Below are 26,296 nucleotides of genomic sequence, written 5' to 3'. Positions count from 1 at the left end.
TAATACAATGTTCACATACATATCTGTGTGTTTATATAACTATGTACATATAAATATATACACATATATATAACTATATACGTATAAACATCCACACATACACATAGATTTCATTGGTCTAAATGCATTAGAGAGCAATAATCAGGTTGAAGCTCTTTCAAAAATATTCAGCATTGATCAGATGTTGTTACTACCTTTTTTGTCAGCTTCAGGAGAGAAATTCAGAATTCAGCAGATTTGAAGGCTGAATTACTACTAGAGAAATGTTTTCAGGTTTCAGTATATAATAATATATATATATAGGCGTGGGCAAAAATGAGTGGATAAGGTACAGTGTTCAGGTCACTTTAGGTAGAAAGAGCTTCATAGTAACATCATCACAAGTCACTATACAAATTGCAAAATATAAGTCCCTTTTCAATGTTTAGCATTAACTCAGTTTTAACATTAGTGATTGTGGTATGTACGCTCTGACAAGACCCCGGTAAGAATTATCCATTAGATATGAAAGGACTCAAAAGCTACTTATTTAATCTTAGTATATCAGGTTTTATCAGGTTTTATCAGGTTTAAGTGGCAATTAATTGCTCTCACAGTATCACAGTATCACAGATTTCTAGGTTGGAAGAGACCTCAAGATCATCGAGTCCAACCTCCGACCTAACACTAAGTACTCCACTAAACCATATCGCTAAGCTCTACATCTAAACGTCTTTTAAAGACCTCCAGGGATGGTGACTCAACCACCTCCCTGGGCAGCCCGTTCCAATGCTTAATAACCCTTTCGGTAAAGAAGTACTTCCTAACATCCAACCTAAAACTCCCCTGTCGCAACTTTCGCCCATTCCCCCTCGTCCTGTCACCAGGCACGTAGGAGAACAGACCAACCCCCACCTCTTTACAGCCTCCTTTAAGGTAACTGTAGAGAGCGATAAGGTCGCCCCTGAGCCTCCTCTTCTCCAGGCTGAACAAGCCCAGCTCCCTCAGCCGCTCCTCGTAAGACTTGCTCTCCAGACCCCTCACCAGCTTGGTCGCCCTTCTCTGGACTCGCTCGAGCACGTCCATGTCCTTCCTGTAGCGGGGGGCCCAAAACTGAACACAGTACTCAAGGTGCGGCCTCACCAGAGCCGAGTACAGGGGCACAATCACTTCCCTAGACCTGCTGGCCACACTGCTTCTTATACAGGCCAGGATGCTGTTGGCCTTCTTGGCCACCTGGGCACACTGCTGGCTCATATTCAGCCGACTATCAACCAATACTCCCAGGTCCTTCTCGGCCAGGCAGCTTTCCAGCCACTCATCTCCCAGCCTGTAGCTCTGCTTGGGGTTGTTGCGCCCCAGGTGCAGGACTCTCTCTAACCAATAGCTATGATAAACATCAAGGTGTTTCTCATTTCTTCCCCTAACCTCCATACCTGTTTGAAGGAACAAATAAAGTTTCTGGAAGAAGAGATACGCAGTATGGAAGAATCAGAATTGGCTTTTAGTGCTTACACAAATTGGTACGGAGCTACTAACAAGAACTTCAGAAATGTGATCACCAAGTTTGATGTGTTGGATAAAACAGCAATGGAGAAAAAAGTGCAGGAACTAGAGGTACAGTGTTCTTTAATACAGTTGTTGTTTGTCTTCAGTTTCTGTTCACCAAGAAGTGCCTATATTTTAACATGTATCTTAACAGCTGCTCAAAATTCTAACTTCACTCTGCCCAGAGAAGTAAACAGGATAAAGATCACCAAATATAAAAGTTTGTGTTCTCATGTCATATACATAATACATCACAGTTTGGTTGTTGAGGTTATGCATAGTCATAAATAATATAATCCTCTCTTTCCATAAGGCATGTTTTATGCCATAAGGTATATTTTGTTTCAGGTTAAAACTTAGAATAAATTTCCCTCCCATGTCATCCTGCCATGTATGTTTTATACCAGTATGCATTGTGGCAAGTATGCATTGTTTCCTATATGCATTCCTGTATTTATACCAGTAATTATAATATTATATACTTAATTATAATTCCCGTATTTATACCAGTATGCATTGTTTCATGCTTTACTTCATTGAAATAATTCAGTAGTAAAACTCATGTTTCACCTCAGAGTTGCAAATGAGTTTTTCATGTTTCCTGTAGCTTAAACATAATTCACTAAGTGAAAACTTTCATCCATTACAGAATTTGAGTATGAATCATCTCCTGGTAGACCTGAGTTTCTGTGTTTATGTTCACAAGCCCAGTGCAGAGCACTGGGAAGTATTCGTTTATTGTTGTTGTTCTTTTGTTCTTTCTGCTTCTTTCTAGTTTATCACAAGTTAACCCCAGGTAATTTTGTAATTAAAAGTCCATTTAATTTCCATAGCAATTCCTTGTGTCCTTAAAAAATAAATAAATAAGTAATAAAAAAGTTATCCTCTCACTAATAATAGAACTACACTGAATCAAAAAGAAAGAGACAAGAGCTCGTATGCATTTTTCTGTTAACCGACATTTCTTTCACAGCTGCTGTTGAGTGATATGGACATAGGCCACAGTTTACTAAAATCTGCCCGTGAGAAAGGGGAACGAGCTATAAAGTACATGGAAGAAAATGAAGTTGACCAGTTAAGAAAAGAAATTGGTGATCATGTGGAACAGCTTGAAGAGTTGGCTGGCTCCATCAGGAAAGAACACATGACTTCAGAAAAATGCCTTCAGTTGGCAAAGGAGTTCTCGGACAAGTACAAGGCACAGACTCAGTGGCTCACAGAGTACCAAACCATGTTACATGCTCCAGTGGAGCCAAAAAGTGAACTCTATGAGAAGAAGGCCCAGTTGTCCAAATATAAGGTAAAAAGTGATCATATCATTGCACTATTGAATGAATCTTGACCTATAGACTTGCAAGAGATCTTCTGATGCAAGTGTCTGTTCAAGTGTCCTCAATAGATTTATGAGATATCTCTGATCTGGGTGTCTAAATCAGCAAAAAAGTGAAAAGATGCATGATGCCTACACCTATGAACCAGAGTGGGCACATAGATATGCAATGTGAAAGTTTTAATAAGGCTTCTACATTTGAAAATGTCCTGTTATGAAACAATATTCTATTTTTACACGTGAGCAATTCCATTGACAGCAACAGAGTTAACTTCCATTTAAGCCAGGATAGAAAATAATTGGTCTCTCTTCTCTGCAGACATTTCCTCTGTCTACATTTGCTTAATCATCTTTCTGATTAAAGCTGAATGTCCCAGCTCAACTGACATCCAGGACAGTCAGCTGCTATGGCTTCCTCTGTTTTTAATTAACATTTTTATGATTTTTTTTCCACTTGTAAAATTGAGTAGAAAATAATTGAGAACAAAACTGTTGCGTATCTTAATGATGCTTTTATGAAATACTCCAGGCTTCCATATGTTTCCATATGTAAGATGTATACTGGGCCTGGCTGGAATGAAGACAGCTCTCCTCATAACAGCCCATAAAACTCTGTGTTTAGCATTTATGGCTAAAACAGTGTTGATAGCGTACCAATGCTTTTGCTGTTGCTGAGCAGTACTTGCACAGCAGCAAGGCTTTCTCTTCAAGCCACTTATCCACCCCATCCTCCTGCAAGCCTAAATACTCCGTCATATAGAAGATCTGTGTGCTTGCTTGCTACATGTTTGAGGAGCTTATATCTCACTGCTAAGTGATAGATACTGCCATGTACTATGCTGTCTGACCCAGTAGCGCAACAATGACAACAGGAACTTAGACTGGATACCCTTTATATTAAAGACTTATGCATTAATCTGTTATATATTATCTCCCTAAGGGCAGGGATTTGGTGATGATTGCCCACCTATTTGCAGAATTTGTTCCTCAGAGCAAATTTTATCCTTAGCACTTAACTGTTCACACATATTAACTCACTTTCCTTTAGCAGCTCCAAATTGTTAGACATGCTACTAGGCAATCACAAAAGGATCAATTGCTCTTAGGTTCCTGCAAAGCTGTTGTCTCAGGGCATAGCTGGAAAAATATAGTCCCATAGTAGTAGCAAAGTTCTTCTCATCTGGAAAGGATGATATATGGCTGTACTTCAGGTCAAAGGTAAGTGAATGAAATAGATCTTCGGTGCTCAATATATATTTTGCTATTCTTGCTTGCACTGTAGTCCATACAGCAGACCGTTCTGTCCCATGAGCCTTCAATAAAATCAGTGATTGAAAAGGGAGAAGCACTTTTTGATCTGGTGAATGATGTGACTCTAAAGAGCAACATTCAAGACCTTCAGAGCAGTTACCAGGAACTCTGCAGTGCAACAAAGGTAAAAAGTCAGAAAGAAAACTTAAGGTTCTACCAAATTACTATATTTTTCCCCTCTTTAAGAAGTTGATTATTTTTTTCATACTGCTATGATGTTACACCCTGCACACTGAGCCAGTTAGGTTTCCTTACGTTTTATTTGTCTCTTGTTTCTGCTAAATCTCACACAAACTTCATTTAATCTAGTTTCATTACTGAATGGAGGTTGCTGGAGAAAATGAACCGTAAGATGGATTCAAGTTAATTCAGCAAGGACAATATAAATTAACATTGATTCATGAGTCTACATATATATAGTAGTACTTTGAAACACATAATACTAAATACGTCCTGAAGTATGATTATGGCTACAGCTTTTAATAGCTTATACCCCTAACAAGGAAAAGCTCCGCAAACCATGTTAGTACTTATCTTATTAGAGACCCTTTAATTTCCAATCCATCCATCCAATAATAGATTATTTTTTCACAGCTGATTTTTTAAATTTGTACAGCCTGATTTGTACCACAAAACTGATATCTGTTATAGTAGACATAATTTTGATGAGTTAAATGCAGTAAAGTACATGAAAAAGCTTTTTTAAAGGGAAAAAAATAAATATCTCAATGTATTTATTCTTGGTTTGTGTACTACAGTCACAGGCAGGATGTACATACAAAGGCTTTAAGCAGCACAGACCTAACCATAGCATTTAGTAGGTCATGTGTAGTCTCTGAGTGTCTGTAATAACTATTTTGAAATGAATTTAATGTCAAGTTGACAATGTTTCTTTTCTTAAAGAAACAGAATCTTCACTGTTTTCCTCAATCTTCTCAATATGGTGTTTCACCCTAAATGAAAATGCTGCTCAGTACCACAGATTTTATTCACACAACTAATCCCGTTGGTATCTGGTTTAACAGTCTAATCACAGGACTCACCCACAGGAATATAAATTTGGAAGACTCTTACTATGCTTTCAAGATCTTGGTGTTCTGTTTTTATTCTTCTTACCTTATGTTTTAATTTTGGTCATTGTGAACCTGCAGGCATATGTTGAAACTTTAGAGGTGAGAGTAAAAGAACATGAGGATTACAATAGTGATTTGCAAGAAGGAGAGAAATGGTTACTACATATGTCCAGCAGGCTGGTTAGCCCTGACCTCGTGGAGAGTAACAATCTTGAAATAATCACTCAGCAACTAGCCAACCATAAGGTAGGTTTGGTACTTTGGTAAACCTTCTTTATTGGGTGAATTAGAATTTTTCTTCTCTGCTTCTGCGTCTTCATTCCAGAGCTCTAGTTATTTCTCATTCATCTGTTTTATTCCTCCTACTGTTAACTGTGAAAATGAGCACCGGTGTCATTAACACAGTTGACATATTTACCTTGTTGTAGCACTGTATCTTGGATCAAATTGAATCTGCACAGGAGCTTTGTTGTACTCTGATCTGAATTTCATGTCAGATTCTTTCTGAGAAGTTCCAAGAAATAGACCACAAAAGGCAGATGAGGGTCTTTTTACTCCTAAGGTGTTTTTGACTCTGACACTTTTAAGGAAAAATAATAATAAATTTTCAAGTATTTTTCCCCTCCTTTAAATTGTCATATTTCATCCATTGGTTTAATTCAAGGTATTGTTACTGATGTTATCAGTCATAAGCATTCACTACCTCAGTTACTGATACTTTCCGTAAAATAAAATAAAGCATAATCCAATCCCCACCACCACATACACACTTAGAAACTGAGATTCCAAGGGCAAATATTGAAACCTTTTACCTCACTGTGATTAGCATATTATTCTTTAAGTAACCTCTTTGAATAAAAAATTAGCTCAGCCAAAGCTGATGCAAAGATCTTTCTACAGTTGAAGAGCTTATGGAATAAGATATGATTCAGCATCAGGTTTTGTCCTTAGCATTAGACACAAGAGAATTTGATGGAACCCTGGAGATCAAAGCAAGATAAAGGGCACTCTGTTTTGGGGCATGAGCATATAATGTTTACATGTTACGACAGTGCTGCAAACATTTCTGTGGAATATCTATGTAAAGACTTTTGACAATGATTTTATAATGAAAGTACATTCTAATAGCTTGACTGTAACAATGCACGTTGCCTGAAATCCTGTTTCCACATCTGAAGACAAGGAGTGATCAGAACATATTCTAAATTTAAAATATTATTCAAAATATGTTAACTACTTAGGCTATCATGGAAGAAATTTCAGGATTTGAAATTCGTTTGAACAACCTGAAGAGTAAAGGTGATTATTTGATCAATCAATGCACAGAACATCTTCAAGCAAAATTTAAGCAAAATGTACAAAGCCATCTTCAGGGGACAAGGGACAGCTATTCTGCCATATGTAGTACAGCCCAAAGGGTGAGTCTTGTTTCAAAAACATTTTTAATACAGTTTAAGGATAACAAATATTTTTTTCTGTAATTGCTTTCTGTTTCTTCAAATTGTATAAATTTCTACTGTTTCAAAATAAATTGAGCCCATAGGCTCCTAATATAGCATTTCATCATTACTGTGGTGCAGATGAATTTCTTGTGATCCAAACGTTGCCTTGCAGCCAGCATAACTAGCTGCATATCATCCAGAAATTTGTACTTAATTTCTCCACTCCCTTGCAGCATTCATGTTACAGAAGCTTCTGAGCAGTCACAGTCAAGAAAATAAAGCTTATTCCTACTTCAAAAATGATGGAGCAAATTACACTTTTAGTGCCAGTTGTTTGCATACATAAATAACTGGTCTTAATTATGTGCAAGGAAATACTGTCTGTCTTAGTTAAACCAGAATATACAATAAAGAAGGGCTAACTGGGTCAGTTGTTAATCCAATTAGGAGATCAGGACAGCATGGTTTCAAAAAAAAAAAAAAAAAAGTCTTCAGAGTCAGTAAGAGTTGTAGGAAGGTAAAACCTCATACTATAACAATGGTAAAATGATGGACAAGAATACAGAAATTAGAGAAAATACTCTTCATTTTCATCTCTATTTTCTCTTTCCAGTAGCTATGCTTTAGATATTGTCCATTTTATCCACAAATGAGCAAGATGCAGTGAGAGCTTAAGGAGTTAACTATCCCATGGTCGTTTGTTGTACAAGGGCTAAAGTAACTACAGTCTTTGCAGTTCTCTTCTGCAGTTTGCAAGGTGTGGGAAGAGAGACAATAACGGTGTTTGAATATGTAATGAACCTCCAAAATGTTTATTTTAGGTGTACCAGAGTTTGGAACATGAACTCCAAAAGCATGTTAATCATCAGGATACCCTACAACAGTGTCAGACTTGGCTGTCTACAATACAGTCAGAATTAAAGCCAAGTACCTGGCCACCCTTCAGCCTGGCAGATGCAGTTAAACAGGTAAAAGTTCAACACTTGAATATGCTGTTATCCTTAATGAGGTGATTTCATGTAAGAACTTTATATTAATAGAAATTAGGTACTCCCTCTAGCCTCCTCAGACACTTGTGTAGCCTCATTTTTTGTCCCCAGCTCAAAAAGGAATACCTTGAAGGAAAAATAACCTTAGGTGAAAAATCACACAGGGCTTTTATTAGCTCTGCTAAATACTTAGAAATATGCTACTTGAAAACAGTTGGCTAATTAGATAAACCTGCTCAGATATTCCATAGATATGTTTAGCAGAGAGGTTGTGTCTTTCTGCGTGTCTAATTGCTTATCTGTCTGTCTACTAAAGTTCCTACATGAGACCTGGTTTCATAGTACAATCGACACAGAATCTGTTAATCAGCCAATTAAAATAAGTTTTCAGTCTGATAGTATAGAACTGCCTCCAGCTCACATTAGTGATTAAGAATTTTTTATTTGTTTTCTGACTATTTTTAGTAACTTAATATATGTTGTTACCGGATTTGTACATTGTTTTCAAACTAAGCTGGTTTGATACAAAAAATGCAGAAATTCAAGGCTTTCTCATCTACCATATAGCTTAATTGAGACTTTGAAATACTACAGATTTTGATTTCCCTTTCCTCTAGTCCTTTTTCTGCTCAACTCTGAGAACAGTATGGCTGTCTTCCAGATATTGTTTCTACCTTTCCTCCTACCCTTTAAATAATAGGAGACGGCAATTAGCCTTCCCTCTCTAGGTTGGACAAACCCTGTTCCTTCAGACCTGCCTAAATGCCACGTGCTACTGCCCCATATACACTATCCCTTTGGTGAACTTGCACCAGCTTGCCAATCTCTCTTCTGTTAAGAGGGAAACTTGAACCCAATACACCAGGCTCAGCCTGACAAGTTTAAGTATAGGACGATAATCCCTTCCTGGAGCATGCTTTCAGCTTTCTTGCTAATGCAGTAATTCAGGGTTGCAACAAGGGCACACTGCTGGGTATTCAACTTCTTGTTTACAAGGACCCACCACTGGCCCTCTGAGTGGTCATTCACCCTCCTCTCTGGGACTCTAGGAGGTATGTTATATGCAGGTATAAGCCTGCTTTTTGACACCGATACCACCATTTTCTTGTGGAATGAGGAAAATCTTCATAGAGAGAGATGGGCTTCTATGGACAATAGCAAGAGGAAGAACCCTCAAAAGAACAGTGTTGTCAGATATTGTCAGTTGTAGATGCTGAGAGGGTTTCAGAGGGTGTGGAAAACTTGTTTTGCCACTGGTTTGGATCCTCCATGATCTATTGAGATGCAAGAGATTTTTATAGGTATAGGCAACAAGACACTTTAGTAATCGGATAAAGCCCTGCTTCCCATTCACCTTGGGAAAGTAAGTCACCTTTCTGAAACTCTTGTGTGTGTCTATCCAAACCTCCTAATTTTAAAGAAATAAGCTAGGTAATGCATGTCACTGAGCTCTTTGCTAAATGGACAATGATAATCAAATTTTTAAGCGTTACTCTTTTCCATATTTTTTACATTGTTTCTAATAAAATAGCATATGTCTACATTTCTTCTCTTGGAAGTAATGAGCTAAATTTTAAACACTGAAACATGTGATTTTAATAAAATAAGAAATATTCCACAAGCTGAGTTTATCTGAGGATTGTCTTCCCTCAGGTGAAACATTTCCGGGCTCTGCAGGAACAAGCCAATACATATTTGGATCTTTTGTGCTCCATGTGTGATCTGTCAGATGCCACAGTGAAGAGTACAGCAACAGATATTCAACAAACAAAACAAATGGTACAAGATAACCAGCTTTTAATCCTGTTTAGAGCTTTAACTGCTTTCATCTGTCCTCTTTTAAGAAGGTCATCTTGGGTAATGGTTTAAAGAAATGTTATCTTATATGTTACATTCATCTTAAGTATTTCATTCAGAAACATTTTATCTTCTCTTTTTTATACATATATATAGATATATAATATAGATATCATAAAATTGAAAAAATGCTATCCCGGCAGTAATAAAAAGAAAAGGGGCAAAGGATGTGAGAGGTACTGAGGTGCTAAAAGATGTCCTAAAGCCACACATATGACATCATGTTGAAGAAAACCAGTTCCAAATTATTTTTCATAAAATATAATTCAGTTAATTCTTATTTTTAATTAAATAGTATGCATATTTGTTTATTTATTCAACAGTAGACTGATGTTCTTCTTAAGATATACTAATATATTCTTTATAATCATGATTTTTATAATTCAATTCATAAATCTATGTAATTTATCCAGAGTGCATCAATTTTAGCATATGAATGTATAGAAGTGTACCTCAATTTTAAGTTTCAAATTACCTTAATGATTTGTTTTAAAATAAAATAAACATAGTTTATTAGAAAAAATATATTATTAGGATTCCTGGGTTTTTAACCATGAAAATTTTAGTTTCACACGTGCACACACACAGAAAACTCCTGAAACTACTTCTACCAAGATTAAAAGTATAATACATACAGTAACAGTCTTTCATACCAGAGAAGCAAATTGTGCAAATCCAAGTAATCCGTACAAAAAACTGCAGTCCAAATACCGAGTAACTAGAAAGCATCCCAAACACCAAAATGAGATTCTTCTTTTATATATAAAGTAGTGGGGGGGGGGGGGGGAGGGGTGAAAGAAATCACAGACAAGGCAGTACTCAAATATATAGAACTGATTGAGAATCTAAACCTTAAAGGCACCCTACTTCTAGTTTGAAGCAAAAGAAGCTCTGTGACTATTGGTGTCAGGTGATTAATGGGCTCAGATCCGGTAAGCATTGTTCTTCTCAGCATTTTACAAAAGACATATAGGAAAAATTACTGGGCTAGGCAAATTAAAATTAAAGTGTTTTGTTTAAGTGTTTTTTTGGTCATTGTGAAGGCGTATAGGGCATAGTCCTCCACGATTCTTGGTATGCAATATGCATTACAAATTACACAGTTAATTTAAGCTTTAACTGAAGACTTAGAACACTTTGAAATACACATAAATATACTTGCTACACTCAAGGGTGAATTTTTTCACAGCTTTCCTTGGATAGGTTTGATTTTTATGACTTTTGAAGGTTAAGTCTCTTTGTGAATAATATTAGCCCTTTCAGAATCTAGTACAGGAATTTGTTGTGAGTACAGTATTGTGCTGGGAGGAAGAAGGTATTCATCCTCCAATCCCCCAAAATAGCTGCATTAAAGCATTCCTACTCCTTTTCTTTTCTTTCCTTTTCTTTTCTGCTAGATTGAGCAACAGATAATGCACTCACAGTATTTGGCTCAAGGTTGGGAAGAGATAAAACAAATGAAGGCTGAGCTCTGGATATATTTCCAGGATGCAGATCAACAACTACAGAATTTGAAAAGGAGACGTGCGGAGTTGGAGCTAAACATTGCCCAGAATATGGTACTCCAGGTTAAGGTAAGGAGACTTTAGGTTAAGAGCAGAAGTTAAAGAAGATGTTTATCCTATGGCTGATTTAATTACAATACTTGCTATATACATGTGTTGCATAGAATTGCTAATATGTTCTAAGCAAGAACAGTGAAGACAGAGGAAAGAAGGTTTCCTTATTGATGCTACAGGGTGACACAGGGAGCAAAACACAGCACAATACTATTTTTCTGTGTTTTTCCTTTTCTGTTTCCTTTTCCTTTTAACAGCAGACAGTTTGCAGCCTATTGTTTGATTTGCCTTTGCTTTTAAAAGGCTAATTTCTGTTTGCAGTGGATTTGAAGATAAGGTCTGCAACTCGTGCTTGCTAAGTTCTTTGATTCCAGTACTTGTAAATTATGCAGTTCTATTTCAAAATCAGTCTAGGAAACCGTTCAATTTTGCTGGACTCTGAAAAGCACAGGAGTGTTGGCATAATGGAAAACCAATTTAATTTACCTTCAGTAGTGAGATAAATGCCTTCAGGTCCTCAGTCATTACAGATATTTTCCATCGTTATTCTGCACACATCTCAAACATCAGTAAAGTAACACGAAGAAACAGGAAAACAAATTATTTATTTGATAACTGATTAAATGCTTGGCTTTTTCATTTTTAGTCTAGACTTCGCGTTTTCTTTTCTGATGTGCCAGGAGTTAGTTGAAAAGTAAACAGCACTTCTTTTCTGTTCTAAAGAAGTGTCAGAACAAAGTTGTAGCTCTTGAATACACCTCAGCACAATGCAGTCTAAGACCTGCTACATTAACTATCATTAAAGGAGTCTGTAAAGAGGCAGGAGTCTGTACTTCTTCACTATTTCAGTCAGGAACTTTCAATTATTACAAATGACAGGCACCAGTTGTACTGTCAGATGTCGTGCAGTCTGTATTTTTACCTTGTATTCCCCTGGTGTAGGAAGATGGCTAGCTCCATTTGAGGCAGTAGCAAAGAAGGAAGCAGAGAAGGGCAGTAGCATCTCTTCTCCAGACCTCCAAAAGTCCTCAGTGAAAATGAATCACCCCAGCAAAGTGCTGGAGCTGGGCATAGTTGCTTAGTTATTGGAACTAGAATTTGGAAAAGATTATATTTACCCTAGACAGTGTGTAAGTGCCAAAGAATATTTGATTATTTTAACTGTCAGTATAATGTATATTCTTCTCTTGGGTTCTCTGTGACTTCTTATTCAGTACATGTGTGTACAGATGAGCTCATTTGTCTACTGGAGTCTATTAACTTAAATAGTAATCATACCTGAATAATTGTTGGCTTTGTTTCATTAATGACAAGAATAATGGTCACTATTGGAGAAATAGATACAATGCAAAATATGGATGTGGGGTTCACAGACTCACTGGCATTGCTTCCTTTTTTCAGTATCTGATGAAAAAAGGAAAAAAAGAAAAAGAAAAAAAAAGAGCTAGAAACAGTATTTGCAGAATGAATTCTCATGAGACCCTGATTATCTTGCTTGTAATAATGTAGGTAGAAGAGGTGTTAGTCCAGGCACCTGGACAACAAGATGTCACTTGCTTCTGAATTCTTTCTATCACTGGCACTGGGAATCTGCTCTGGTTTGCCATCCTCATCTGATAAGATGGGGAAAAAGTGCTTTCTCCCTTCCCCTAACCTTTTTCTAATTAACATTTACACAACATTTGCCTGGACGGATAAGTAGTACTTACACAATATATTAATTTCAGAGTTTGTATTTAAATTTCATCATATAATTTAAAGTAGGTGACACTGTATTGGTTTTGGTTTGTATCTTTTTCAGGAATTCAATCAGAAGTTACAGTCTAAGCAGTCAGCTCTTACCTCTGTGACTGAGAAGATAAACAAACTAACCCAAGGACAGGAATCACCTGAACACAAGGAAATTGGACAGTTGAGCAACCAGTGGCTGGACCTCTGCCTTCAGGCACACAGTTTGCTCATACAGAGGGAGGAGGATCTGCAGAGGACAGGAAATTACCATGATCGCATGAATGTAGTTGAAGTTTTCTTGGAAAAACTCACAAAAGAGTGGGACAACCTGGCTAGGTAAAAAAGAAGAGCACACACAAGGCTTATTACATATACACTGAAAGAGCTGTTTACAGAGTGTCTCTAAGTGGATCTGCTAAAAATACATTTTTTCCATGCCTAAATTAAATCAGGCTTCCCTTATTAATTATAACATAATTACTTATATTACTTGTATTGAAATAAAGAGAGTTTGTGGAGCTGTATCTTCAGTCTTTGTCTTTAAGGCAAGTACTGACTCATCCCATCTTGGGGTGTAGCATTTTCTGATATTTCAAACATTTTGACTGTTTTGTTTGAACTTTTCATTTGTGTTTGTTGTCTTTTTATTATCTATTAGACTATTATATTTAAGCCTAGTTGCTGCTGCTAAATTGTTGCAGCTGCTTTTCACTCATGTATAGCATAAACACACAGGCTGTGTGTAATATTGCAGGAGTCTACTACTGCTGCTATTACTGCCATGAAACAAGATTCAACTTTATTACTTCTTGTTACTGTATTCTGGTTGTTTGAATGTGCAATATAACTTGTATGCTGTGTATTACTGATATTAATTTGTTTGGTCAACCCGATGACCATATTGCAAGTGAAAGAGAGAGGAATAAAAGTGTTAAACTTGGTAATTGATATTCAAGACTGGTACCTTCAAAAGAATCTGATAGCTGTAGGTATTTATATGATGTTGCTTTCAACATATAGTGGGCTCATAATTTATCCTAACCTCTTTTAAAACTCTGTCCTAATCGTTCATTTCTGTCCTATCCATTTTGATAACAGATCTGATGCTGAAAGTACAAATGTGCACCTTGAAGCTTTGCAAAAATTGGCACTGGCACTACAGGAGAGGAGATTTGCTCTGGAAGATTTGAAAGATCAGAAACAAAAGATGGTGGAACATCTAAATCTTGATGACAAAGAATTAGTAAAGGAGCAATTTGTTCATTTTGAGCATCGCTGGACTCAGCTGGAGGACCTTGTCAAAAGAAAAATTCAAGTTTCTGTTTCAACCTTGGAAGAGTTCAGTTTGGTGCATTCGAGATTTCAAGAACTAATGGAATGGGCAGAGGAGCAGCAACCTAGTATCTCAGAGGCTCTTAAACATAGCCCTCCTCCAGATTTGGCTCAGAGTCTTCTCATGGATCATCTTACCATTTGTAGTGAGCTTGAAGCCAAACAGCTTGTTCTGAAGACATTGGTGAAAGATGCTGACAGGGTGATGACCAACCTAGGACTCAATGAAAGGCAGGAGCTGCAGAAAGCACTTTCTGATGCACAGCATCATGTAGATTGTCTCAGCGATCTGGTTGGCCAGAGGAGAAAGCACCTGAATAAAGCACTATCTGAAAAGACACAGTTTCTCATGGCAGTCTTTCAGGCTACCAACCAAATTCACCAACATGAGAAGAAGGTAACGTTTCCAGAACATATCTGTCTGTTTCCAGAAGATGTGAACAAACAGATTAGGGCTTGTAAGAATGCCCAGGCTAACCTGAAGACCTATCAAAATGAAGTCACTGGGCTGTGGGCCCAAGGAAGGGATTTAATGAAAGAAGCAACAGAACAAGAAAAGAGTGAGGTGTTAGGTAAACTGCAAGAACTACAGAATGTATATGACACTGTTTTACAAAAGTGTAATCAGAGATTGTTAGAACTGGAGAAAAATATAGTTTCCAGGAAATATTTCAAAGAAGATTTGGATAAAGTTTGCCATTGGCTAAAACAAGCTGATATTGTCACATTCCCAGAAGTTAATGTAATGAATAGTAACTCTGAACTGTACACCCAGTTGTCCAAATATCAACAGATTCTTGAGCAATCTCCAGAATATGAAAATCTATTACTTGCTCTGCAAAGAGATGGCCAAGAAATCCTACCATCACTTAATGAAGTGGATCATTTCTATCTGGATGAAAAGCTTAACATTCTCCCTCAGCAATTCAATACTGTCACTGCTCTGGCAAAAGATAAATTCCATAAGGTTCGGGAAACAATTTATGCTCGAAAAGAATATGCCTCTTTGATTGAGTTAACAACTAAAGCCTTGACTGAGCTAGAAGATCAATTTATTAACATGGACAAAGCGCCAGCTGCTGTTTTAGCCAAAGAAGCTGTGTCACTTCAGCAGGCCTACAGAGATCTCTTAGGTGAAGTGGTGAGCCTTGGTGCAGCAGTGGATGAACTAAACCAGAAGAAGGAGGCCTTTAGAAGCACTGGCCAGCCATGGCAACCAGATGAAATGTTAAAACTTGTCACTTTATATCACAAGCTGAAGAGGCAAATAGAACAGAAAATCAACTTGTTGGAAGACACAATAGAAGCATGTCAAGAACATGAGAAAATGTGTACACAACTCGAAGCACAGCTAGAAGCAGTGAAGAAGGAACAGATTAAGGTAAATGAAGAAATGCTCCCAATAGAGGAAAAGTTGAAAATATACCATTCTCTAGTGGGCAGCTTGCAAGACTCAGGGAGTCTTCTGAAGCGAATAACTGAACATATAGAAGCCCTTTCTCCTCAGCTTGACCCATCTGCATGTGAGACAACAAATCACCAACTGCAGTCTTGGCAAGACAAACTAAAGTCTTTGCATGCTGCCATTGGAGCCACAGTGATGGACTGCGAGAACAGACTTGTGCAAAGCATAGACTTCCAAACAGAAATCTGCCGCTCACTTGACTGGCTGAGATGGATCAAAACAGAACTCAATGAAACACTGATTTTGGACCTCAAACTGCAAAGCATCCAAGAAGAAATCCGAAAAGTTCAGATACATCAGGAAGAAGTGCAGTCAAGCCTGAGAGTGATGAATGCACTGAGCAATAAAGAGAAAGAGAAATATATGAAAGCAAAGGAGCTGATACCTGCTGACCTGGAAAACACTCTTGCTGAACTAACAGAACTAGATGGTGAAGTTCAAGAAGCTATACACATGAGACAGGTTAGTGCATCCTCAGTGTCATTAGCTTCTCATTCGTTAAGCTGGAAAATATGACTCTATGGCTTGATGTTTGTAATCATCATGAAAGGATTCATTTTAATAATCCTGTTGTCTTTTTTTTGACACCTTAGATCATGGTCTGTTGCATTGGTGAACATAGGGGGAATAAGATTTCCTCAATATGCCCATATCCATGCGCATAGAAATGCTGGCTGACTCAAAACCTACTTCCATCTGGTCTCTCCAGACCTACGTTTTAGATATACTACAGGGAAAAGAAAGCAAGCATGGGCAAAATCCAGACTCTGATGAGGATATATTTGTTGCTAGTGTGAATTTTTTGTCTGTGTCTATATAACGTTCACTTCCATTTCAGGCTACCTTGGATAAACTATATAGCCGTTGCCAAAGATACTACCAAGTGATGCAGATAGCGAGTGACTGGCTTGAGGATGCTCAGGAATTTCTGCATTTAGCAGGAAATGGTCTTGATGTTGAGAACTCAGAGGGGAACCTAAGGAACCACATTGAATTTTTCAGCACAGAAAGTCAGTTCAGTAATCATTTGAAGGAGTTACAGGGTCTGGTGTCTGAGATGGAGCCCTTTATCCAAGCCACTGTAAGAGAGCAGCTTGTGCAGAATCTAGGTGCACTGGAAGAAAAAGGCAAAAGGACAAAGCAAGACTCTAAAACCCAGCAAGAACTGTTGCAAAGGTATGATTTTCTCTCTCTCTTTTTTTTTTTTCTTTCATTTTAAGATCGCTTTGTTAGTGATGAAAGAAAGAGATCACAACACTTGATTTGTCACCTAACTGGAGTACTGTAAGTTGTGCTACTGGTAACAGAAGCAGATATTGGGATTCAGAACTCTTAGATTCTGTTCTTCACTTCTGCCACTGACTAGAAGTGTGATCCTGAGGAAGATATGATAAAGTTATATAAACCTTGGAAAAGCGCTGAGAGGATGTATAGGGAGTGGCTATTTTACATAGTACAAGAACCATGGAGTAACAAATAAAATTGAAGCAGATATTTTAAACTACAAGGAAATACCATTTTAACAAACATTACTGTGTTACTCATTATTCCAGAATGTTCTGGATGCCAAAAGTTTGGATGGGTTTGAAACACAACCTAGACAAAGTCACTGAGGAAAAGTCTATCAAAGGCTATTAAATGCTGAGCTGTGAATACAGTTTCTAGTAGTCTCTAAGGCACAGCTGAAAATCAGCAACATACATTTCTGTATGTGTGCTCTTTACCAATAGTCTATCTCTTTCTTGGAAAATAATGGTTTTATATTGCATTAAATTGTTTTTTCTGGCACTTTATTCATTTAAGGTGTGCTTCTGAGTGGCAGGAGTATCAGACAGCAAGGCAGAAGGTTATTGAAGTGATGAATGAGGCTGAGAAAAAATTATCTGAATTTTCTCTAGCTAAAGCTGCTTCTTCTCATGAAGCAGAAGAGAAATTGCTAACACATAAGGTAAGGTGCTGAAAATGATATGGAATCCTTTTCCTTCAAGTTAAAAATGAAAATATTTTATGGAGGTCTTTACCTGTGAAAACCTGAAGTTGAGTTTTTAGATCTTTTCCTGTAGCTCATAAATGTTATAGCACATTAAGAGATGTTTTGTGTTGTGCAGAACACACATTATACTTGTGGGATGAATGGGACAGATATTTTGTAATCTTTTTCCAGTCTGCGCATCTGTGACTGTAGGGGACTGGAAGAAGCCAGGAGATTCCTAATAGTCCCCGAATTGTGTACCCTATGCAAAATTCAGAACAGAAATTTCCATCTCTTTCTGCATCATATGGAATAGTTTTACTAGGACAATAAAACAGGATTTAATATTAACTCATTTACTCTGAAAGAAATAAATGTTACAAGAATTACTTTCTCCCCCAGCATTTAGGGTGCTGCCCTCACTGCTGCCATTCAGCTACCTTAATATACTTAGGTATAGCCAGTTAAAGGGACTTCAGACATCCCATCTGGTCTCGAGCTGTCTCTTCATAAAGGCAGGAAACTCCCATAAGAACACTGTCATGTCTTCCAACTTCATGAGAATATCCTGATACAACTGAATATCTAAAATGACATTAGATTTTAAAATGACATGGATGAGTTTAAGCACTTGAATTGCTTTTTTTTTGTTTTTAGGCTCTAATAACAGAGGTTAAAATCTTTGCTATGAAAAAGTTCCTGAACACTCATTTCCATCCCTTTTGAGGGGTTAGCATTAAAGAGAAAATCTGATTACACTAGATTTCACTGCTTCCAGAGAATTGCAATTTGGACCAGGTCCTTCCAGTCACTGTAGCTAACGTATTGCAGTGGAATAAGTGGAACCTAACCAACTCAGTCAATGTAGGGTACCTCCTTGTAACCTGCAGTGGCTGGAAGTGGCTCGTCTGCTTGCAAGTGTATTGCATTGTAAAAAAAAAAGAAAAACTTAATGCTCTTTTTTGCTTTTGCAGACTCTTGTGTCCATAGTGAATTGTTTCCATGAGAAGATCACAGCTCTAGAAGAAAAGGCTTCACAGCTGGAAAAAGTTAGCAATGATGCCAGCAAGGCAACTATAAGTAGATCAATGACAACAGTTTGGCAGCGCTGGACACGGCTCAAGAATGTAGCCCAAGAACAAGAGAAAATTTTGGAAGATGCAGTACAGGAATGGAAGGGGTTTAATGATAAGGTAACTTCTGGTCTTGGTAACTCCTTCTTTTCTAACTGTACATGGGTTTTCACTCCTTATACTGCCCTTCACAAACATTGAGTACAGATCACAATGAAGTCTTGTGAAACAAACAAGTCAATTTTGTTAGTAATAATTGCATGGTAGAGAAAACTGATATTGGGAAATACAGTGATTCTTAGGTCACAAAAGAAAAATAACAGCAACAAAACAACTATGGAAGACCTAGGTTTAGAACCACTGCCTCTAAGGCTTGCACTGTTCTTCTATATGTATACACATAAAGTAAAAACAGAGTTATTTTGATTTCTAGTGGTTCTTCAGAATCTTCTCCTCTGTTTCCCTTTCCCAAATAGTACATTCTAGATTAAGTCATTCTCTTTTTTTTTTTCAGAAGAGAATGAAGTTGCTAATTCTAAGTTTGCACACTGATATCTTTGCCTGTTACTGATCTCTGATCATGCCTCTCTTTTTTTTTCGTAAATCCTACCTGACTCTCATTATTTGTCATTGTCCATTATTTTATGCTCAGATTGCAGTCTCTCTGAGAATGGGGATAATCTTTCTGTTATTTGTATGGCTTATGCCAAATAGGGGCATAAGGGGTTAAAGGTCTAAGTCGTATAGCAGTAAAGATAATAAATGATCAAAAAAAAAATTATAAGGAGACACTCATCACAAAAAAAAACAGACCGTTAGCAAGCTCTAGTCTGGTGTGAAGAGCTACGGCTACCCAGCTACAACTAGCAGCATTAGGTCACAGATTTAGATCTATATTGTTGCACCAGCCCTTTACCACAACTGTTCTACAGCATGCAGCACAGGGCTTAGCACATTTTTATACCAGTTATACTAAATTGTTTTAAATTTCATTAAAAGACTGCATCTCTTTACATAGATTGAGAAAGCCACTGCAGCAATAGATCAACTACAAGATCGTTTACCAGAAAGCTCAATAGAAAATGCTTCTAAAACAGAGCTCCTGGAACTCCTGGATTACCACGGCAGCTTCCTTCTGGAAGTGGATCACCAGCTATTATCTTTGGGTCTGCTCAAACAGCATGCTCTTAGTATGCTTCAGGATGTGGAAATAATGCCTCCTTCTCAGGAAGAACTACCAGTCATGCAAGAAATCAAAGCAATGCAAGATCGATGCCACAAGTAAGGAATTTTAAAAGATTCACTAGAAAAAAAATGGTAACCTAAAATTAATTCAGTAATAACAGTTCAAATATTATTTTTCTTATCATTAACAATTGTAATACTTAAATAATGTATTTATATTTAAAATAAACATTAGGTAAAATTTAAATGATGCTTAATTTTGAAATCTGTTTTTACCATTATTTTTTCACCACCATATGTATTGTAGAATATGTACTTCCTGCCTTGCATTAATAATAGTAACTTATGTAAGACTTGTATAAACTACGTTAAAGTTATAACTGACTTTAAACACTTCCATTTCATCTTATCATCTTTTTGTATCCTGATTTTCGATTAGTCTATCACTTTGATTCTCCTCTTTGAAGTACTTCGGTATCAAAAGTAGGCATCTTGTGAATTTTATAAGGGAATTCAGTGCACAGGCAAACAGAAGACATCTTAAAATGTTACCTTATACCTTACACAAGTATTTATCTAAATCTAAAGTATTTCTCTGTCATATAAAGCAGGAAAATTTATGGTTAAGGTTCAGGGTTCACATCCATTTCATAACTGCACCAAGATGCCATTAACTGGATCTCCACAGTGGGGAGAGAAAGGGAATAAAAAGTTTAAACCTTGCATCTAGCCTGTTCAAAGTTAGTTGTGTTTATGCATAACTGATTACAGTAGAATAGCAATCACTGTAGAAATTGTGTAGAGATTAGCACTTCTGTAATTCCATTCTTCACCTAGAATTGTTTTCTAAGAAATAGCATCTGAGATGATTTCATGCTTGTATAAGTAAGGCATGATTCAGCTGTGAAAGATTATATGTGTGTAAATCAAACATCAGAATATCAAAATTAGATCCATGTCACATGCATAAGAGCTGCAAACTTCAGTCCTGTAGATCTTTCACTAATCTGACATCTGAAAAAGTATTCTGCTTTTTTACAGGACATCCAAGTTCTTGAGGAAATTATGTCTTAGTGCGGAGATAGGTCCCAGGATCAAAAATGGTGTTCAGATGTTTGAGCCGTGTCTTATCCTAGGTATTCTGCCACCGAAAATCCCAATAGTGGTGGGATTCGTCTCATGTTATATTAGGTTATAGATATCCACATCTGAACCAGTTAATTCTTGCTGCCTAATTAGTGGAGAGAAATAGACAGGTTTAAGGTATAGTTTTTCTGACCTGTTTCAGAAGTTTCTTTTAGAATGATGATGAATCATCATAAATCATACTCTAGAGTTGCTTGTTTCCTCCACTGATAATAAGGACAGCCTGTGATGGTGAGCACATATGTAGGTGTCTGGTACTATAAACATTTGCATTTGCTCAGAAGAGTTGTGCATGAATGGCAAAATACATAAAACCACTCATTAAAAGGTGTGAACTGTAGAATGAATGTGAGAAATTTAAAAGTGTCTGCTGCTTTAGGAAACTGTTGCTACAATGCTCTGACTTTTATTAATCTGGATATGGGGTTATTCATTTTTTTCCTTATTATTCACTGTTTTTTTGACAAAGCAATATGTTTAGACATTCTTAATTCTTCACAAATAATCATTGTTTCTGTTTCTGAAGTATGCAACAGAAAGTGAAAAAAGGTGTGAAGCTGGTGAAACAAGAGCTGAAAGAGCGTGAGGAAGTCGAAACACAGATTAATATTGTGAAGACTTGGATCCAGGAAACAAAGGAATATTTATTAAACCCTGATGTGGAAGTGGATACTCAACTTCAGGAGTTGCAAGTATATCAAATTTCTCAGTTTCTAAATTGTGATGTTTCTAACGTGTCTTCATCATAATTTCATAGTGAGTGTTAATCCCTTCCAAACCACCATCAATTCAAATTACAAAGTATTAATTGGATTTTGAGTAAGCCACCAGAAAATAAAATAAAATAAAATAAAATGAAGTAGCAGATGGGCTACAATATCTTATTTTAAAGATATTTAAGATGTATTTAAGTATTTGCATTTATGCAACCTTACATGCCTAGTATATTGTTTAGGAAATTTTCCCCCTGCATTTAAAATATGGAAGAAATATAGAATATGAATGTACAGAATGTGGCATTTCTTTTCTGTCTCATAAGTCTTGGGAGAAACAAAAGCAACAAAATAAACTCAAATTACTGAAGTTGCTGAAAACTTAGTATTTTCCATATCAAGGTGGTTGGACTGGAACAGAGGACTGGACAGACCATCATAAATTAGAATCCAGGGAATTTCAAGATACAATTCTTTTTAGTGAAATAATTAAACAAAAAATTGAAATGTTTGTCGTAAGATGCAAGTAATGTCTATGTTTGCTAAATTTGTACAGATGTTTTCCCATTGTTCCTAACAGTGTTATTTCTCTGTAATTAGTCTCTCCTTGGTGAAGTAACTACACATCGCCAGGCTGTTGAAAAAATGGCTGAACAACAACAGAATAAGTACTTGGGGCTTTATACCATTTTGCCTTCTGAACTCTCTCTTCATTTAGCAGAAGTTGGACTGGCCCTTGTAACTGTACAAGATCAGGTAAAACATAGCACATGAAACTTTTACGGAATTGCACAGATTCACAAAATTGCTGTGGTTGGAAGAGACTTCTGGAAGTCACCTGGTCCAACCCCTTGGTCAAGCACCTAGAGCTGCTTACCCAGGACCATGTCCAGGCAGCTTTTGAAGATCTCCAAGGAGGGATACCCAACAACCTCTCTGGGCAACCTGTGCCACTGCTCCACCACCCACACAGCACAGAAGTGATTCCTGATGTTCAGAGGGAACCTCTTGTGTTCCAGTCTGTGACTATTGCCTCTTGTCCTGGCAATGGGCACCACTGAAAGATCATGGATTCATTTACGGATCTAAAGCCCTTCTTTAGACTTCATAACTTATTGACGTACAGTATCCAAGTGTAGTCAAACCATGGTAATGCAGAGTAGTTTTATTATCTTCTTAGTTTAACAAAATAAAATTAAAAGTAAATTAAGTGAAAGTTAATTTCTTTTCTGGAGGACTGATTTCTGGTTACTGAATTTAATTCTTGTTGTTGACAGATTCAAACCAAAGAAAAAGAAACTCAGCATATCAAAACATTGAATCAAGAGTTTGGACAGAAAATCCAGGGGATAGCAAATGAACTAAATGCAATTCTTTCCAAACTGAAAAAGAAAACAAATGATATAGCACAAGCTAAACTTGAACAGAAGGTAAGACTAAGGTTTCTTTAATTGGTTACACCACAGCACCACAGACTCTTCAGAACTGGGACTTGGTACCAAAATTATATTTTTAAAGAGCTCAATCAAACCTTTTTTTTTTTTTTTTTTTCCAAAAGAGCCCATACAGGCAGATGAGGGCTTAACAAAAAAGTGGAGGGAGTATCTGAGAGTAAAAACAAGTCAGTTGGACAGAATTATGCTTTTTTTAAATAATGAGTATGATTGCAACCTGAGGAAGCCTAAGAGGCTTCCAAACTGCTCCTGTTTTAACTCTGTATTGAAAAGACCATTCTTTACAATCTTATCTTTACTTGTAATAAATAGAATCTAACTTAGTACTCCATCTCATATCATTTTGTACAGTGATGAATTTAAAAACTACTGGTGCTGTTACAGAAAATGAAAAGGACTCCTGGTTACTTTTCTGATTTTTCAATTATATACCAGAAAATTTCATCTCCACTCAGGCATAATGGCCAAGTTAGGATTGTCGTATGAGAGTAGGAGGTTTTTTTGCTTCCTTTTCTGGCTTTTGTTGTTGTGGTGTTTCGTTTTGATGGAGAACTTCCCCATCTCTACTTGATGGGGAGGGTCTCCTCACAGACAATGACATAGGCAAAGCAGAGACGTTTAATGCCTTCTTCACCTCTGTCTTCAACACTGATGATGGGCTTCGGGACCCAGGGTGCCCTGAGCTGGAGGACCATGACAGTGGGAATGACAAACTCCCAACCGACCCTGAACGTGTGCGGGATTTGCTGCTCCACCTGGATCCATACAAGTCCATGGGTCCGGGTGGGATTCATCCCAGGGTGCTTAAAGAGCTGGCTGATGTCATCGCGTGACCTCTCTCAATTATTTTTCAATGATCTTGGGAATCTGGAGAGGTCCCAGTAGACTGGAAGCTGGCAAATGTTGTCCCAATTTTCAAGAAGGGTAAGAAAGAAGACCCTAGCAATTACAGGCCTGTCAGTCTCATGTCAGTGCCTGGTAAAATTATGGAGAAGATGATCCTTGAAGTTATTGAGGTGCACCTGGGGGCAATGCAGTCATTGGTCCCAGCCAACATGGGTTCATGTGGGGTAGGTCCTGCCTAACAAATTTGATTTCCTTTAATGATAAGATCACCCATCTAGTTGACCAAGGGAAACCAGCTGATGTGATCTTTTTGGACTTCAGCAAAGTTTTTGACACGGTTTCCCATAGGATCCTACTGGACAAAATGTCCAGCATACAACTTAACAAAAACATCAGACAATGGGTGAGCAATTGGCTGACGGGCAGAGCTCAAAGGGTTGTGGTAAATGGGGCCACATCAGGCTGGCAAATGGTCACTAGTGGGGTCCCTCAAGGCTCCATTTTAGGGACAGTCCTCTTCAATGTTTTTATAAATGATTTGGGTGTAGAACTAGGTGTTTTGAGTAAATTTGCCAATGACACCAAACTTGGAGGAGTTGTGGACTCGGATGAGGGTGGAAAGGCCTTGCAGAGAGATCTGGACAGATTGGAGAGCTGGGCGATCACCAACCACATGAAGTTTAACAAAAGCAAGTGCCAGGTCCTGCACCTGGGATGGGGCAACCCTGGCTATACATACAGACTGGGTGACCAGACGCTGGAGAGCAGCCCTGCAGAGAGGGATCTGGGGGTTGTGGTTGACATCAAGTTGAATATGAGCCAGCAGTGTGCCCTGGCAGCCAGGAAGGCCAACTGTATTCTGGGGTGCATCAAGCACGGCATCGCTAGTAGGTCAAGGGAGGTGATTGTCCCGCTCTACTCTGCGCTGGTGCGGCCTCACCTCGAGTACTGTGTGCAGTTCTGGGCACCACAGTATAAAAAGGACATGAAACTGTTGGAGAGTGTCCAGAGGAGGGCGACAAAGACGGTGAAGGTCCTAGAGGGGAAGACATATGAGGAGCGGCTGAGGTCACTGGGCCTGTTCAGCCTGGAAAAGAGGAGGCTGAGGGGGGACCTCATCGCAGTCTACAACTTCCTTGTGAGGGGGAGTGGAGAGGCAGGTGACCTATTCCCTATAATCACCAGTGATAGGACCCGCGGGAACGGTGTTAAGCTGAGGCAGGGGAAGTTTAGGCTGGACATCAGGAAGAGGTTCTTCACCGAGAGGGTGGTTGTACACTGGAACAGGCTCCCTAGTGAAGTAGTCACTGCAGCAAGCCTGTCTGAATTTAAGAAGCGACTGGACTGTGCGCTTAGTCACATGGTCTAAACTTTTGGGCAGACCTATGCGGTGCCAGGAGTTGGACTTGATGATCCTTATGGGTCCCTTCCAACTCAGGATATTCTATGATTCTATGATTTTGTTTTGTTGATGAGGAAGGAGAAGCAGGACATGGAGGGCTCATTATGTGGTTTTTGTTTTTATTGTTTTGTGGTTTTTTTTAACTAGTCAAATATGATCTTGACCAAGTTAGTGCTTGAAAGCATATGAAACAGAAAACTGGGTATATCTGATATGTCAAAAATCACCTGTTTGTTTTCATGAGTTACAAGCGATATGCTCCAAAGTACCATTTGCTTTCCAGAAGGTGTGACTAAAATACATCCCTTTAAAATTGGTAAATTTTTGACCCCAGTAATTGAGCAGAAAGTCAGTGGTATGTACTTTCCCATGTAGTACAGACAAAACTTCTATGTCACTGACATAGTTCCCTCAACTGCATTTATGTCAGCTCTCAGGTGATACTGCTGAGATCGAGTTGGCTTTGATCACAGTAGTAAATATTTTTGATGTTAAAATTAAAACTGATTGTGAAAAAGTAAAATAAGAGTCTGTTTTAAACACATGACCAAAGTCAAATGGATCCATCCCTCACTTTTAAGCAACCTATAAATTCTTTATCATTTGTTTCTATAGCATTGACATTTAGTTATGCTTGTCTGAAATATGTATGTCTGTATTTAGATGCATAGATCACCATCTATCTTTATGTCTACATACAGGCATTAATATCATTAAAGCATGTTACTATTCGTGGAACAATAGTCATTTATCATGAATGGTTGATCATAAATTACACTCTAATGGGTCTGTGCTAGGACAGTCCTAATCTGGCAAGCTTAAAGCACCTGCAGCTAGAGTTGTGTTCAGTTCTGAATCAGTTTTTGCCTGATGATTGCAATTTATATTT

The 26,296-nt window shown here is 37.8% G+C and overlaps 1 protein-coding gene across 18 annotated transcripts in view; it reads left to right on the top strand.

Annotated features, from left to right (window-relative positions):
* Positions 1 to 26,296, top strand: part of SYNE1 (spectrin repeat containing nuclear envelope protein 1) — a gene marked incomplete at its 5' end in the record, with an annotated part of 301,622 nt that overhangs the window by 158,724 nt on the left and 116,602 nt on the right. For all 18 annotated transcript variants that reach the window (XM_080587961.1, XM_080587963.1, XM_080587967.1 and 15 more), the window contains 17 exons: positions 1,426 to 1,596; positions 2,501 to 2,827; positions 4,140 to 4,292; positions 5,320 to 5,487; positions 6,483 to 6,659; positions 7,505 to 7,651; positions 9,326 to 9,451; positions 10,927 to 11,103; positions 12,890 to 13,155; positions 13,918 to 16,078; positions 16,455 to 16,792; positions 17,420 to 17,564; positions 18,563 to 18,781; positions 19,680 to 19,942; positions 21,519 to 21,684; positions 22,306 to 22,461; positions 22,983 to 23,135. In XM_080587961.1, coding sequence (XP_080444087.1) covers positions 1,426 to 1,596; positions 2,501 to 2,827; positions 4,140 to 4,292; positions 5,320 to 5,487; positions 6,483 to 6,659; positions 7,505 to 7,651; positions 9,326 to 9,451; positions 10,927 to 11,103; positions 12,890 to 13,155; positions 13,918 to 16,078; positions 16,455 to 16,792; positions 17,420 to 17,564; positions 18,563 to 18,781; positions 19,680 to 19,942; positions 21,519 to 21,684; positions 22,306 to 22,461; positions 22,983 to 23,135 — 5,313 coding nt within the window. The remainder of the gene's footprint in view (positions 1 to 1,425; positions 1,597 to 2,500; positions 2,828 to 4,139; positions 4,293 to 5,319; positions 5,488 to 6,482; positions 6,660 to 7,504; positions 7,652 to 9,325; positions 9,452 to 10,926; positions 11,104 to 12,889; positions 13,156 to 13,917; positions 16,079 to 16,454; positions 16,793 to 17,419; positions 17,565 to 18,562; positions 18,782 to 19,679; positions 19,943 to 21,518; positions 21,685 to 22,305; positions 22,462 to 22,982; positions 23,136 to 26,296) is intronic.

Source organism: Anser brachyrhynchus (genome assembly GCF_964034855.1).
Source record: "Anser brachyrhynchus genome assembly, chromosome: 3".
NCBI classification, from domain to species: domain Eukaryota; kingdom Metazoa; phylum Chordata; class Aves; order Anseriformes; family Anatidae; genus Anser; species Anser brachyrhynchus.
Note: the sequence above shows the minus strand (reverse complement) of the source record. Positions and strands in the feature narration are given on the sequence as shown.